This window comes from Carcharhinus amblyrhynchos, chromosome 6 (assembly GCF_965287045.1).
Source record: "Carcharhinus amblyrhynchos chromosome 6, sCarAmb.v2.hapA, whole genome shotgun sequence".
In the NCBI taxonomy this organism is placed as follows: domain Eukaryota; kingdom Metazoa; phylum Chordata; class Chondrichthyes; order Carcharhiniformes; family Carcharhinidae; genus Carcharhinus; species Carcharhinus amblyrhynchos.
In genome coordinates this window covers 123,441,145-123,458,208 of record NC_137329.1, presented here as the reverse complement: position 1 = coordinate 123,458,208, position 17,064 = coordinate 123,441,145, and the positions used below count along the sequence as shown (strand labels likewise).

Sequence of the window (17,064 nt, the reverse complement as noted above, 5' to 3'; positions counted from 1 at the left end):
TCGTGTTTGCCACGCTTATTGGAGGGTACAGGGTGGATAAAGGGAACGAGTAGACGTCGTGTATTCAGATTTACAAAAGGTATTCACTAAGGCGTCACATGAAAGTTGAGGGTGAAATTGAAATGAAGTTTGCATACTGTCTAATTTAGCAGTAAAGGATGTCGGTTTCTTGTCAGTTGTGACCCCTGCAACTATTCTCGGTGGTTACTGAGTTTTGCCCTCTTTGGCTCATTGCCCTCGCTTCTACATCTACACCATAAACTTTTTCTGCTCCGATTAAAGAAAAACCCTCTTAATCAACTGCCTAAAATTATGAAAGGAATCCTGTACATAATCTACTGGAGAGGGGCTAATTTTGTGGAAGGTTGTCTCTGTTAGCTTTCCACTGTTGTGGTTTTCTGATCTTTCGGGATTGTAGTGAGCACTGAGCGGGGAGGTACATGCGTCTTGCAATGACTCACTGGGTGGACAGGAAGTCGTCCGCTCGGCTGATTTTAAAAAGCAGCGTGCCACTCACTTTGTGCTGATAACGTCCTGAATCAAAACAACACAGAGTGAGAACAGCCTGCTGGAAAAGATCGCCAGAATGGTGGTGTTTCAGGCAAGATGCATCAAATATTGCCTCATTGTCCTCAACCTCTTATTCTCAGTAAGTTGGACTTTCTGCTGCTTTGCTGGTTGAGTGTGTGAGCGCGCCTGTTTGTCAAATTGAGTTTCAACTCTACAAGCATTCCTGACTTGAATATTGGTCACAATAAGATCATTGTTGATCCCGGGCTGTTTTTAAGTCTGTTGGTTCTTTCTTTGGTGTTATCCATTGTGCGGTTAATAATTTATCGAGGTCAATTTCTTTTTTATCAAATTTCCAACGGGGCATCTCATTTTTGGAAGGAATCCAAAACGGTCAAAAAAATGTATGTTTCTGAAACCCAGATTTTTTTTTTGTGCATCTTACAATGCGGATGAAAACAGTACTCAGTAAGGTCTCCCTTTCTAACGGCTGGTGTAAACTTTGAACAACAGCAACCCTTCTCACATTCAGCTGACTGAGGCAGATGATTTTCTCAGTGGTAGCGTATCGCTGTGCTGTCACTTTCTCGTATTTGTGAATGGATATGGAGTTGGTACATGTTGTCTGATCTGTTCTGGGTGCACGTTCTCATTTCCCATTTCTACAAGGGGAGGCAGCGACCGAGCGATATTATCACTGGACTATTAATCCAGAAACTCAACCAATGTTCTGGGGACCCGGGTTCGAATCCTGCCCCAGCAGATTGTGGAATTTGAATTCAATAAAAAATATCTGGAATTAAGAATCTACTGATGACCATGAAACTATTGTCAGGAAAAATCCATCTGGTTCACCAATGTCCTTTAGGGAAGGAAATCTGCCGTCCTTACCTGGTCTGGCCTACATGTGACTCCAGAGCCACAGCAATGTGGTTGACTCTCAATTGCCCCTGGGCAACTAGGGATGGGCAATAAATGCTGGCCCAGCCAGTGAAGCCCATGTCCCACAAATGAATAAAAAAAAGTACCCACATCTGTTATGGGTTTGTGTGGACGGGTTTTGTGGGAGATCAAACCTCTAGTGTGTCAGATCCTTGAAAAGGTTTCATTTTTCTGTGTGAGGCTTTGTGAACTCCAGTCACTTTCCAAGATTCTTCAAGATTGTGGTCATAAGGCCAAAGTTTAAGAGACGAGTTCAAAAAGAGTTGCTGAGATACCCAGTGGCATTGAAGGCACCATTAAAGCATTGATGGAGGGTAGAGAGATGGTGGCTTTGCTTCATTCAGATGGTGCCTCATAAAAGGTTGCTACAGAAGGTTAGGGGGCATGGAGTTGGGGGTAAGGTGTTAGCGTGGATTGAGGATTGGCTGTCTAATAGGAAGCAGAGAGTTGGTATCAATGGGTGCTATTCGGATTGGCGGTTGGTAACTAGTGGAGTGCCCCAGGGATCGGTGCTGGGGCCTCAGCTATTTACCATTTATATAGATGATCTGGAGGAGGGGGCTGAGTGTAGGGTGACAAAATTTTCTGATGACACGAAGATGAGTGGAAAAGCAAATTGTGCGGAGGGTGTGGAAAGTCTGCAGAGGGATCTGGATAGGCTGAGCGAGTGAGCGAGGACCTGGCAGATGGAGTACAATGTTAGCAAGTGTGAGGTTATCCACTTTGGCAGGAATAATAGTAGGAGGGATTACTACTTAAAGGGTGAAAAGCTGCAGCATGCTACGGTGCAGAGGGACCTGGGGGTCCTTGTGCACGAGTCGCAAAAACCCAGTCTGCAGGTGCAGCAGGTGATCAAGAAGGCGAATGGGATGCTGGCCTTTATAGCGAGGGGGATAGAATATAAAAGTAGGGAGGTCTTGCTGCAACTGTACAGGGCACTGGTGAGGCCGCAGCTGGAGTACCGTGCGCAGTTTTGGTTGCCGCACTTGCGCAAGGATATTTTGGCCTTGGAGGGAGTGCAGAGGAGGTTCAATAGGCTGATACCGGAGATGAGGGGGTTGGACTATGAAGAGAGACTAAATAGACTGGGTCTGTACTCATTGGAGTTTAGAAGGATGATGGGGGATCTTATAGAGACGTATAAGATAATGAAGGGGATGGATAGGGTAGAGGTAGAGAGATTCTTCCCGCTTAGAAAGGACAGCAGGACTCGAGGACACAGCCTCAAGATAAGGGGGGGCAGTTTAGATCAGAGTTGAGGAGGAACTTCTTCACTCAAAGGGTGGTGAATCTCTGGAATTCTCTGCCCGTTGAAGTGGTGGAGGCTACCTCGCTAAATATATTTAAGTCACGGGTAGATGGGTTTCTGATAGACAGGGGAATTAAGGGTTATGGGGAGAAAGCGGGGAAGTGGAACTGATTCACTTCAGATCAGCCATGATCTTATTGAATGGCGGGGCAGGCTCGAAGGGCTAGATGGCCGACTCCTGCTCCTACTTCTTATGTTCTTATGTTCATTCACTGACTCCTCAGAGGATTACAGCACCATGGTTCATGGGTAAAGGTGTGACACAGGTGGAGTGTTGAGGTCGATTTGTGAGTTCCTGTGAAACATCACATCGAATGTGCAGTTACACTTTAACAACCCAAATGTAGCTACACTGTACACAGTCCTGGCCTATAGAATACACAAGGACCATCGCTGATATCCAATCTCCTGGATACTGATGCTCCCAGGAATTTGCCCACTAGTTTCTAGGCAGGCCGACTTTTGTCTTGCCCCTGGCAGCTGCTCTTTCAGGTGGATATGGGAGGTTGGTGAGAGTGTGTGTGTGTGTGTGTGTGTGTGTGTGTGTGTGTGTGTGTGTGTGTGTGTGTGTGTGTGTGTGTGTGTGTGTGTGTGTGTGTGTGTGTGGTCCAGTGACACTCCAAGAGGGTCAGAGTGCAGTCATGTCACACAGTTTTGCTGCAGAGAGTCGTTTTTCGGGATGTGCTTAGCATTCCTGCAGTCAGGATGGTCTAGAGGGTCTGCTGTTTGAGGGGGGAGATGGGTAGGGTGTGAGTTTCCATATCCAGGCTGAAGACGGCCTTCATACGCCTCGCTCAGCTGAGAGAGAACTCATGACTACCACTACCAACAGCTGAATATTGCAAACCATCCTCCAGCCTGCATGATAAAAAACCTAAGAGAGAAAAGACCACTCGGCCCATCGAACTCACTCTGCCAAGTTCAATACAATCATGGCTGGTCTTGGGTTTCAACTCCACTTTCACACCCACTCTTCCTATTGATTATTTCCCTCAGAGACCTGGAATCTGTCTATTTTTTATTCATTTGTGGGACATGGGCTTCACTGGCTGGGCCAGCATTTATTGCCCACCCCTAGTTGCCCAGGGGCAGTTGAGAGGCTCTGGAGTCACATGTAGGCCAGACCAGGTGAGGACAGCAGATTTCCCTCCCTAAAGGACATTGGTGAACCAGATGGATTTTTCCTGACAATGGTTTCATGGTCATCAGAAGATCCTTAATTCCAGACATTTTTTATTGAATTCAAATTCCACCATCTGCCGTGGTGGGATTCGAACCCAGAATGTTAGCTGAGTTTCTGGATTTATAGTCTGGTGATAATACCACTATGCCATCACCTCCCCACAGCCTTACACATATTCAATGATGAAGCTTTCACAACGCTTTGGGGTAGAGAATTCCAAATATTCACAACCCTTTGAGTGAAGATATTTCTCCTGACCTCAGTCCTAAATGATTGGCCCGTTATCCTAAGACTGTATCCCTGTGTTTTAGATTACCTGATAGCGGAAACAATCTTTCAGCATCCGTCCTGCCAAGCCCCTTCAGAATCCTATACAATTCCATGTTGTCTCTCATTCTTCTAAACTCCAGAAAATATAAACACAATTTACTCAGGAACTCACCAGGACTCCTTAGAAAACACCTTCCAAACCCAGGACCACAACCACCCAGAGGGACTAGGGCAGCAGGCACACAGCAACACCACCATCTGGAATTCCCATCTGAGCCACTCACCATCCTGACTTGGAAATACATCGACCGTTCCTTCGCAGTCGCTGGGTCAAAATCCTGGAATTCCCTCCCTAATGACATGGGGGTCAACCCACAGCGCGTGGACCGCAGCGATTCAAGGAGGCAGCTCACCCCCACCTTCTCAAGACAAGGACCAAGCCAGCAACACCCACATTTTTTTTTATTCATTCGTGGGACATGGGTGTCGCAGGCTGGCCAGCATTTGTTGCTCATCTCTAAATATCCCTTGAGAAGGTGGGGGTGAACTGCCTTCTTGAATCATTGCAGTCCCTGTGCTGTGGGTTGACCCACAATGCCGTTGGGGGGGGATTTCCAGGATTTTGACCCAGCGATTGTGAAGGAACGGCCGATATATTTCCAGGGCAGGATGGTGAATGGCTTGGAGGAGGGACTTGCAGGTGGTGGTGATCGCATGTATCTGCTGCCCTTGTCCTTCTGGAAGTGGTCATGGGTTTGGAAGGTGCTGCCTAAGGATCTTTGGTGAATTGCTGCATTGTGTAGGTGCACTGCATCAATCATTCCATTAATTAATTTTTAAAAAGAAATTTGGATGTGAATTTGAGCTTCGGTCTTTCCGATTACCTACCAGGAACTCAGAGGACAAATTGTGGCCATCTCGGTGAAACCTTATGGCCTTGATTATGCTGCCCATTCAAAGTTTTCCACAACTCTTTGTCAAAGTCGCAGAGAGCATCAGGACAGCCTTCCTCCTTGCGTTAAAAAAAACAGTTTGCAGTGTGAAAAGTGCTTGCTATTTCACTCTGTTGAGATAGTTTGCAGGATATTATTACAGGATTAGTACTGAAAGACTGAACTGACAACTTCTTACTTTCGCAGTAGGGTGCCTCGAGTTCGTGGTTTGTTGACAACTCCAAGAGGTTGTAGACGCTTTAATATTGGTACTAATGCTTATTTCTATAAGGGATTTAAATATAGTGAATGGATTTTTTTTAGAAAGAATAAATTAATCAATATTTCATCAATTAATAACTTTATTTAATCTCTGCATGGTCCTGACATCTGCTCATGGTGAATATTGGGTGAGTTGGTTGTGAGGGCAAATGATGGACTATTTTGGCGTAAGGACTTCACAGGGCAATAGGAGGGTATGAGGGATGGGCATAGGCAGTGTATGAGGGTCCATGTGGGATATGAGGAAACAGGGGCTGCCATAGGTAAGGCATGGGGAGCATGTGGAGGGTGAGGGGTTTTACCATGTTTCCCATTTTAACCATCTCCCACAATCTACATAATTCACTCCCCAGTGCTCTGGTTTCCTCTCCTAGTCCAAACATGTGCAGGTTAGGTGGATTGGCCATGTTAAATTGGCCATCAGTGTCCAAAGATGTGTAGGTTAGGGATATTGACCATGCTAAACTGCCCCTTAGTGCTCAACGATGTGCAGGTTAGCTAAATTGCCCCTTGGTGTCCAAAGATATGCAAGTTAAGTTAATTGCCCCTTCGTATCCAAAGATGTGCGGGTTAAGTGAATTGGCCATGCTAAATTACCCCTTAGTATTCAAAAGTGTGTAGGTTAGGGGGATTAGCCATGGTAAAAGTGTGGGGTTATGGGACAGAGCAGGGAAGTTCACGCAAACTCAATGGGCTGAGTGTCACCCTTCTGCACTGTAGGGGTTCTATGGTTCCATTCAGCCTATCAGGCTGGTGTTTTACAGTCATCAGTCAAAGCTCTTTGGCCAGCAGTTTGACCCCTGAGTCAGAAATTTGTGAGTCCAAGTCCCCTTCCAAAGACTTAGCCGCAGAATGTGGACTGGCATGGGAAGTGCAGCACCAAGAGGGTGCAGCATTGCCATAGGTACCAACACCTCAGAGTGTAACATGAAGAAAATCCCCACAGTGCTATTTTCCTGAACAGCAGGGGGAGTTTTCCTGATCTTCATATCAATATTCATCCCTCAACCAACATAGAATCATGGAATTCCCACAGTGCAGAAGGAGGCCACTCAGCCCATCAAATCTACACTGATAACAATCCCACACCAGGCCCTATCCCTGTAATCCCACATATTTACCCCACTAATCCCTCTAACCTACGCATCCCAGGACACTAAGGGGCAGTTTAGCACTGCCAATCAGCCTAACCCACAGATCTTTGGGCTTTGGGAGGAAACCGGAGCACCCGGAGGAAACCCAAGCAGACACAGGGGAATTTGTGCAAACTCCACATAGGCAGTGACCTGAGCTGGGAATCGAACCCAGGTCCCCGGAGTTGTGAGGTGGCAGTGCTAAACACTGTACCATTGTGCTGCCCATCATTAACCATGAACCGATTGTTATCACACTGTGGGATCTTGCAGTGTGCAAATTGGTTCCTGTATTTGCTGTAGTGATGTCACCCTGAATGGCTGTAAAGTGCATTAAAACATGTTGGAAATCCAGGGAAGGTGTAATAGCAATGTTCCTTCCTTCCCTGAGCTGATAGATTTCAGTCCGCACCTTATAATGAAGCTTCTCCAACAACTGTGCTTAGATAAAACATTTCCACAATATCGAGGTGAGGGAGGAGAGGACAATTCCTCTGCCAGAATGGCTTGTCTGATCATCCACTCTTCCTTTTATTCAGTCATTAGTGGACTGTGAGAGTCTACCCAGCACTGATTGCCCTTGAGGAGGCAATGATTAGGCGGCATCTTGAACCAGAGTACTCCATGTAGACAACTGAGTGGCCCACTCAGGGGGCTGAAGGCCTGGATGTGTAGATCAGAGCAGGTAAGGGCATAGAAACAGAGGCCGGAATTCTACTGCCCCACCCACCACAGATTCGGAGGGGGCGAGAGGCGGACGACAGAAATGTCTGTTGACCTCAGGCGCGAGTTTCCAATCTCGCCCGAGCGAGGTCGTTAAATCCCGCCCATAGAAACTGGAAGCAGGAGTAGGCCATCCAGCCCTTCAAGCTTGCTCTGCCATTCATTCTGACCATAGCTGATGCAAGATCCTGATCCCCCCACTTCCCCCACCCCCCTCCCCCTTATCCCCTTAGCCCCAAGAGCTATACCTAATTTCATCAGAAGAACATTGGCAGATTTCCTTCCCTAAAGGACATTAGTGAACCGGATGGTTTAGTAACAATAATGATATTAATATGCGCCACTCTTCCTGATAAACATTTAGCATTGAGGATAATCCTTTTATTTCTTGCTCTCCAGTTGCTGGGTCTCATCATTTTGCTCCTGGCGTTTTGGTTTCGTTTCGATGAAAGGACAAAGAGTCTTTACGAAGTTGGTCAACACGGGGAGAAATTCATCATCGGTGAGTTACTGAAGAAACTTACACTGCAGTTAACTTTGGAACTCTATCTAGTCTTTACCAAACGCGAGCTTTTCTCCCAGGCTCTCTGCTGTTTGTTCATCGCCATCGACTCCCGCCCCAGCAACTCCCCAACTCTAAAACTCTCAGCCTTGTCTTCAGATCCTTTCCAAAGCCTCGACCCTCCCCCTGTCTAATCCCCCCATGGCCTGGCCTGACCTGTCAACAGACCGTGATGATAGTTCCGACGTGAGGAACAGGAGTGTGGGCGGCTGTGAGTTTACAGAGGCTGGGAAGTGAGAGGTTGCCAAGTGCACTTCGGATGAGTCGAGTGGAGGGGTTAACAAACGGTTTCAGCAGGAGGTGAGCTGAGACCCACCGGAGTCAGGAGTGCTACGGAGGAAAGATCGGTAAATGGAAATAAGGTATTAGTCAGGATAGAATGGCAAAACAAACTAGAGGGGCCAAATGGCCTATTTCTGCCCCTATGAACCATCCCATTACACCCCTACTCGCCCCTCCATCACTTCATCGCCAGAGATATCTGAACAATATTGCTCCAAGTTGTTAGTGAGTCTGTTGGTAATAATGGAGGGTATGTGATGACTTGCAAAGTAGCATCCCTCCCTTGTTTAATGGCAATCATCGAATTCCTGCAGTGTAGGAGGAGACCATTCAGCCCATCGAGTCTGCACCAACCACAATCCCACCCAGGCCCCGTTCCCGTAACCCCGCACATTTACACAGCGATCCTTGTGACACTAAGGGGCAATTTAACATGACCAATCAACCTAACCTGCACCTCTTTTGGACTGTGGGAGAAAATCGGAGCAGTCAGAGGAAACCCACGCAGACACAGGGAGAACGTGCAGACTCCGCACAGACAGTGACCCGAGCCGGGAATTGAACCTGGATCCCTGACGCAGTGAGGCACCAACGCTAACTACTGTGCCCTTGTGCCGCCCATAATGATGACAGAGATACATTAAACCCAGTCCAGGAAGAGAGTGAAATGATTTACGATCCTTGTGAAACTCTCTGCTGTTGCTCATTGAAGTTCTGCTTTCAGAGAACCACACACATTCTGAAATAACCGGGTAAGACTGAGCTCCGTCCTCATTGAGAACTCAGATGGAGAGACGTTGCTGTAGAATAGCCATCTGTATTGATTCATTACTGCTTTGCCCTTAGTAGGGCGACTGAATGCAGTATGTCAATCCTACTATCAATCCTCAACCTTCCTTACTTCTGCCTCTCACTGCCCAGTGGCACATTGGCACAGTGGTTAGCAGTGCCACCTCACAGCATCAGGGACCCGGGTTCAATTCCCGGCTCGGGTCACTGTCTGTGTGGAGTTTGCACCTTCTCCCCGTATCTGGGTGGGTTTCCTCCGGGTGCTCTGGTTTCCTCCCACAGTCCGAAAGATGTGCAGGTTAGGGTGCATTGGCCGTGCTAGATTCTCCCTCAGTGTACCCGAACAGGCACCGGAGTGTGGCGACGAGGGGAATTGCACAGTAATTTCATTGCAGTGTTAATGTAAGCCTACTTATGACACTAATAAATAAACTTAACTTCAAAAAAATTCTTCCTGTCTTCTCATTGCTTTCCTTTCTCTCGTCCTTACCTTGTTCTTTTGTTCCTTCCTTTTCCCCCCTCCCTTATTCCTCATTCCTTTCTTCTTCATTCTTTCTTTGTTGCACTCCTTCTCTCTTACTTCCTGCCTTTCATCGGTTTCTCTTTCCTCCTTTCACTCGTTCCTTTCTTCCACCGTTCTGTTCTTTTTTTATCTGATGGTGTGAGATGGAGAGGAGGGTGGGAGGAGGTCCTCCTGGATCAGTAACACTGTGACGGACGGATGGGACACAATTGGTAGATTCCTGGGCTGTTGGACTTATGTTGGCGGGGGGGGGAGTGCGGGGATCAGGGTGAGGGGGTTACGGGTAGAGGGGGGATCACAAATCTGGGATTGAGGGAACGGTGCAGAGATAGAACTGACTGAATCCAGACAGAATGCAGTCCATGTTTGCAGCTGATGTTGCCAAGGAACTGTAGAAGGAATTACAGATGACCCAGGGTGTGTCCTTGTAGAATAGAATTCCTACAATGCAGAAGGAAGCCATTCAGCCCATCGAGAATTAACCTACGACAATCCCACCCAAGTACTATCACCGCAACCCCATGTATTTACCCTGCTAATCTCACTGACACTAAGGGACAATTTAGCACGGCCAATTCACCAAACACACACATCTGTGGACTGTGGGAGGAAACCGGAGCACCCGGAGGAAACTCACGCAGACATGGGAAGAACGTGCAGACTCCGCACAGACAGTGACCCAAGCCAGGAATCAAACCTGGGTCCCTGGCGCTGTGAGGTAGCAGTGCTAACTCGCTGTGCCACCGTGCCGCCTGGGAGATCCTCGCTGGAGATGACAGTTCAGGAGACAGAGCGTAGCTGGATATTCACTGGCATCGCCACTGGCCGCCGAGGGCCGCCCCAAAGCTGGACAACAGAGGAGGACTGGAGGGAAGAGATGGAACAGCGAGCTATTCTAAACACTGCGGGTATGGGGGCGGGGTAGAATCATGGAGGAACAACACACCAAGAGGCGCATAATTATAGACTGGAGTTGCTTCAGTGAAGTGAGATGGGCTAAAATAAGAACATAAGAACATAAGAAATAGGAGCAGGAGTCGGCCATCTAGTCCCTCGAGCCTGCCCCGCCATTCAATAAGATCATGGCTGATCTGAAGTGGATCAGTTCCACTTTACCACTTTCTCCCCATAACCCTTAATTCCCTTGTCTGTCAGAAATCTATCCACTCATGACTTAAATATATTTAGCGAGGCAGCCTCCACCACTTCAACGGGCAGAGAATTCCAGAGATTCACTGCCCTTTGAGTGAAGAAGTTCCTCCTCAACTCTGATCTAAACTGCCCCCCCTTATCTTGAGGCTGTGCCCTCTAGTCCTACTATCCTTTCTAAGCGGGAAGAATCTCTCTACCTCTACCCTATCCAAACCCTTCATTATCTCATACATCTCTGTAAGATTCCCCCTCATCCTTCTAAACTCCAACGAGTACAGACCCAGTCTATTTAGTCTCTCTTCATAGTCCAACCCCCTCATCTCCGGTATCAGCCTAGTAAACCTCCTCTGCATTCCCTCCAAGGCCAAAATATCCTTGCGCAAGTGCGGCGACCAAAACTGCGCACAGTACTCCAGCTGCAGCCTCACCAGTGCCCTGTACAGTTGCAGCAAGACCTCCCTGCTTTTATATTCTATCCCCCTTGCTATGAAGGCCAGCATCCCATTCGCCTTCTTGATCACCTGCTGCACCTGCAAGCTGGGTTTTTGCGACTCATGCACAAGGACCCCGAGGTCCCTCTGCACCGTCGCCTGCTGCAGCTTTTCACCTTTGAAATAATAATCTCTCCGACTATTATTCCTGCCAAAGTGGATAACCTCACACTTGCTATTATACTCCATCTGCCAGGTCCTCGCCCACTCGCTCAGCCTATCCAGATCCCTCTGCAGACTTTCCACACCCTCCACGCAATTTGTTTTTCCGCTCATCTTCGTGCCATCAGCAAATTTTGTCACCCTGCACTCAGCCCCCTCCTCCAGATTATCTATATAAATGGTAAACAGAATAGTAAGTAGTCCCAGAACACCAGGTTAAAGCCCAACAAATGATTTGATAGCATGAGCTTTCTGAGTGTTGCTCCTTCATCAGGTGAGCGATGACCGATTGCACTCACCTGGTGAAGGAGCAGCGCTCCGAAATCTTGTGCTACCAAATAAACCTGTTGGACTTTAACCTGGTGTTGTGAGACTTCTTACTGAGCCCACCCCAGCCCAATGCCGGCATCTCCACACCATGACAGGTGAGCAAGGAGAGATAGATGTGGGATGGACAGGCTGAAGGGGAAAGGGGTGTGCGAGCAAACACAGGGAAGAGTGTATTTCACTGTTTGACATTGACAATTCCCACCTTCTCTCTAGGTATTTATGCTATGTGGGCAGCTGGAGGCTTGCTGCTGGTTTCTGGCTTCACAGGGTACTTCGCCGTAAGCCGGGAGTCAAAGTGTCTACTCTGGGTTGTAAGTATCACTCATCATGTGTGGGGTTACTGGGATTGGGCGGGGGTGGGGGTGGGGGGGGCGGGCAGGGCCCGGGTAAGAGACTCTGTCAGTGAGCCAGTGCAGTCTCTATGGGCTGAATGGCCTCTTCCTGCACTGTAGGGATTCTGTGATCATATTCTGGTGAATCTACACTGCACTCGTCTCGAGAACAATACATCCTTTCTAAGGTGTGATGTACAGAGCTGTGCACCTTATACCGCAGTTGTGGTTGAATGAGAGGTTTGTATAGATATAGCAAAGCCTCCTTTTTATATTTTAACCCCTTAGTTATAAAAGCCAATATTCCATTTGGATTTTATTTTGCACTGACCCAACACAACATTTTAATGATCTGTGTACGTGGACTCTAAGGCCAGGATTCTCCCACCTTGCCCCCGGGGCTGGGATTCTCCAACCTCACCCCTGCAGCTAGGATTCTCCAGTCCCGCTCTGCTGAATTTTCCATTCTTGCTGGCAGCGGTAGCAGGGCCTACAAGATTGGAGAGTTCTGGCCTCAATGTTTTACACGTCCGCTGTTTCCAAGTTTTCACTTTTTAATAACACACAATTGCCTCTTTGGTGACAATGTGACAATTATGCCTAATGCTCCTTCCACTCACATTGTCTGCATCTTTAAGACTTGAATAGCAGGTTAGTTGTAAAGACTCGCATTCTAATCAGTAATCTGTAAACTGTGTGTGCTTTATATGCTCTGTCTGAGGCCAGAACTCTCCATTCACCTGACAGAGGGGCTAACCCCGAAAGCTTGTGAATTTACTATCAAATAAATTGGTTGGACTTTAACCTGGTGTTGTCAGACTTCTTACTGTGTTTACCCCAGTCCAACGCCGGCATCTCCACATCATGTCTATTCTCTCTCCTCAGATGCTGTTGGACCTGCTGAGATTTTCCAGCATTTTTTGTTTTGGTTTCAGATTCCAGCATCCACGGTATTTTGCTTTTATCTAACTGTAAAAACCTTCTGTTTTAGTCTTGTGTCAATTCATTTCACTTGCAGCTCCGAGTAACTTTTTACTTTTCCTTTAAACATCACTCAAATTCTCAGAAGTGGGCCGAATGGCCTGTTTCTTTCCTGTGCCTTTTATGATGTGGAGATGCCAGCGTTGGTCTGGGTTGGGCACAGTAAGGAATCTCACAGCACCAACTTAAAGTCCAAAAGGTTTATTTGGAATCATGAGCTTTCGGAGTCTCGCTCCGAATAACGCTCCAAAAGCTTGTGATTCCAAATAAACCTGTTAGACTTCAACCTGGTGCTGTGAGACTACTTACTTGATTTGATTTGATTTATTATTGTCACGTGTTAACATACAGTGAAAAGTATTGTTTCTTGCACGCTACACAGACAAAACATACCGTTCATAGAGAAGGAAACGAGAGAGTGCAGAATGTAGTGTTACAGTCACAGCTAGGGTGCAGAGAAAGATCAACTTAATGCAAGGTAGATCCATTCAAAAGCCTGACAGCAGCAGGGAAGAAGCTGTTCTTGCTTCGGTTGATTTGTGACCTCAGACTTTTGTATCTTTTTCCCAAAGGAAGAAGGTGGAAGACAGAATATCTGGGATGCATGGTGTCCTAATTATGCTGGCTGCTTTGCCAAGACAGTGGGGAGTGTAGACAGAGTCAATGGATGGGAGGTTGGTTTGTGTGATGGATTGGGCTTCATTCACAACGTTTTGTAGTTCCTTGTGGTCTTGGGCAGAGCAGGAGCCCAGACCAAGCTGTGATACAACCAGAAAGAATGCTTTCTATGGGGCATCTGTAAAAGTTGGTGAGAGTCATAGCTGACATACCAAATTTCCTTGGACTTCTGAGAAAGTAGAGGCGTTGTGGGTTTTCTTAACTGAAGTGTTGGCATGGGGACAGGTTGTTGGTGATCTGGACACCTAAAAACTTGTTTGTATGTTTGCCTCTGTGTGAATGTATGAGCGTGTGTGTGAGTGTGTGTGTGTGTCTGTATGCATGTGTTTCTATGTGAATGTGTGAGTGCGTGTGCATGTGTATATGTGTCTGTGTATATGTCTACGTGTCTGTAAGTGTGTCTGTCCGTCTCTGTGTGAGTGTATGTGAATGTGTGTGTGTCTGTGTATGAGTGTGTGTGTCTCTGTGTGAGTGTGTGTCTTTGTGTCTGTGTGTGTGTGTGAGTGCATGTCGGTGTGTGTGTTGTGTGTGTGTGCGTCTGTGGGAGTGTGAGTGTGTGTCAGTGTGTGTGTCTCTGTGTAAGTATGTGTGAGTATGTGTCAGTAAGTGTGTGTGTTTGTGTGTGTGTGTGTTTGTGTGTGTGTGTCTGTATATGTGTACGTATGCGTCTGTGTGAGTATGTGTCAGTGTGTGTGTGTCTCTGTGTAAGTATTGTGACTATGTGTCAGTGCATGTGTGTGTGTTTTTCTGTGTGTGTGTGAGCGTGTGTGTGTGTGTGTGTATGTGTGTATGTGTGTGTGTGAGTGTGTATCTGTATGTGTGTGTATGTGTGTGTGTGAGTGTGTGTATGTGTGAGTGTGTGTGAGTGTGTATCTGTATGTGTGTGTATGTGTGTGTATGAGCGTGTGTCTGTATGTGTGTGTATGTGTGTGTGTGAGTGTGTGTCCGTATGTGTGTGTATGTGTGTGTGTGAGCATGTGTCTGTATGTGTGTGTATGTGTGTGTGTGAGCGTGTGTCTGTATGTGTGTGTATGTGTGTGTGTGTGAGCGTGTGTCTGTATGTGTGTGTATGTGTGTGTGTGAGTGTGTGTCTGTATGTGTGTGTATGTGTGTGTGTGAGTGTGTGTCTGTATGTGTGTGTATGTGTGTGTGTGAGTGTGTGTCTGTATGTGTGTATGTGTGTGTGTGAGCGTGTGTCTGTATGTGTGTGTATGTGTGTGTGTGATTGTGTGTCTGTATGTGTGTGTATGTGTGTGTGTGAGCGTGTGTCTGTATGTGTGTGTATGTGTGTGTGTGTGATTGTGTGTCTGTATGTGTGTGTATGTGTGTGTGTGAGCGTGTGTCTGTATGTGTGTGTATGTGTGTGTGTGAGCGTGTGTCTGTATGTATGTGTATGTGTGTGTGTGAGCGTGTGTCTGTATGTGTGTGTATGTGTGTGTGTGAGCGTGTGTGTGTATGTGTGTGTATGTGTGTGTGAGTGTGTGTCTGTATGTGTGTGTATGTGTGTGTGAGTGTGTGTCTGTATGTGTGTGTATGTGTGTGTGAGTGTGTGTCTGTATGTGTGTGTATGTGTGTGTGTGAGTGTGTGTCTGTATGTGTGTGTATGTGTGTGTGCGAGTGTGTGTCTGTATGTGTGTGTATGTGTGTGTGTGAGCGTGTGTCTGTATGTGTGTGTATGTGTGTGTGTGATTGTGTGTCTGTATGTGTGTGTATGTGTGTGTGTGAGCGTGTGTCTGTATGTGTGTGTATGTGTGTGTGTGAGCGTGTGTCTGTATGTGTGTGTATGTGTGTGCATGAGTGTGTGTTTACTGTACCATGCTACATATCGCATCATTTCCTGTTCAGGGGTCTATATTAGCTGATTGAGACATTTAGAGAAATGTGACAGATCTTATGCAAAAAAACAACTTGTTTAAAAATAGAAACTGCTCACAGGGTAAAATCTTACTGCATTTAAAGATTTTCAGAGGTTGCGATGAACTGAACCGCGCTGAACCAGAGAGAGTCAGTTAAAGCCAAAGCACCGAGACAGAGACTTACCTGAGCCAATGTTTAACTTTGAAGTTTATTTATTAGTGTCACAAGTAGGGTTACATTAACACTGCAATGAAATTACTGTTAAAAGCCCCCAGTCGCCGCACTCCGGCGCCTGTTCGGGTTACACTGAGGGTGAATTTAGCACGGCCAATGCACCCTAACCAGCACGTCTTTCAGACTGTGGGAGGAAACCAGAGCACCCGGAGGAAACCCACGCAGACATGGGGAGAATGTGCAGGCTCCACAGAGACAGGGACCCAAACCGGGAATTGAACCCGGGTCCCTGGCGCTGTGAGGCAGCAGTGCTAATCACTGTGTGAGAGTCCGCAGAATTCCCCAGCTACCTGGAGAATACCAACGGCAACTCAAGGTGCCCCCGAAGACCCACAAAGTGTTTCAAATTATTCGTGTCCGGAGCTGCTGGAACAGGGTGGGGGTGGGGGGGGGAGAAGGAGGAGGAGGAGGAGTGTAGGGAGTGTGTTGAGGGGGAGGGAGGGAGGGAGGAGTGTGTGGGGGGGATTGGGGGGGCAGGAGGAGTGTAGGGAGTGTGTTGGGGGGGAGGGAGGGAGGAGGAGGAGTGTAGGGAGTGTGTTGGGGGGGAGAGAGGGAGGAGGAGGAGTGTAGGGAGTGTGTTGGGGGGAGGGAGGGAGGAGGAGGAGTGTAGGGAGTGTGTTGGGGGGAGGGAGGGAGGAGGAGGAGTGTAGGGAGTGTGTTGGGGGGAGGGAGGGAGGAGGAGGAGTGTAGGGAGTGTGTTGGGGGGGAGAGAGGGAGGAGGAGGAGTGTAGGGAGTGTGTTGGGGGGAGGGAGGGAGGAGGAGGAGTGTAGGGAGTGTGTTTGGGGGAGGGAGGGAGGAGGAGGAGTGTAGGGAGTGTGTTGGGGGGAGGGAGGGAGGAGGAGGAGTGTAGGGAGTGTGTTGGGGGGAGGGAGGGAGGAGGAGGACTGTATGGAGTGTGTTGGGGGGAGAGAGGGAGGAGGAGGAGTGTAGGGAGTGTGTTTGGGGGAGGGAGGGAGGAGGAGGACTGTAGGGAGTGTGTTGGGGGGGAGAGAGGGAGGCGGAGGAGTGTAGGGAGTGTGTTTGGGAGAGGGAGGGAGGAGGAGGAGTGTAGGGAGTGTGTTGGGCGAGGGAGGGAGGAGGAGGAGTGTAGGGAGTGTGTTTGGGGGAGGGAGGGAGGAGGAGGAGTGTAGGGAGTGTGTTTGGGGGAGGGAGGGAGGAGGAGGAGTGTAGGGAGTGTGTTGGGGGGAGGGAGGGAGGAGGAGGAGTGTAGGGAGTGTGTTGGGGGAGGGAGGGAGGAGGAGGAGTGTAGGGAGTGTGTTTGGGGGAGGGAGGGAGGAGGAGGAGTGTAGGGAGTGTGTTTGGGGGAGGGAGGGAGGAGGAGGAGTGTAGGGAGTGTGTTGGGGGGAGGGAGGGAGGAGGAGGAGTGTAGGGAGTGTGTTTGGGGGAGGGAGGGAGGAGGAGGAGTG

At 48.1% G+C, this 17,064-nt stretch overlaps 1 protein-coding gene across 1 annotated transcript in view; it reads left to right on the top strand.

Annotated features, from left to right (window-relative positions):
* The first annotated feature begins 494 nt into the window (after positions 1-494).
* The window catches only part of LOC145344573 (CD9 antigen-like), a 31,652-nt gene continuing 15,082 nt past the window's right edge, over positions 495-17,064 (top strand). Inside the window, exons 1-3 of the mRNA XM_080191771.1 lie at positions 495-649; positions 7,684-7,786; positions 11,789-11,886. Of these exons, the coding sequence (XP_080047897.1) occupies positions 587-649; positions 7,684-7,786; positions 11,789-11,886 (264 nt within the window). The 5' untranslated portion in view covers positions 495-586. The remainder of the gene's footprint in view (positions 650-7,683; positions 7,787-11,788; positions 11,887-17,064) is intronic.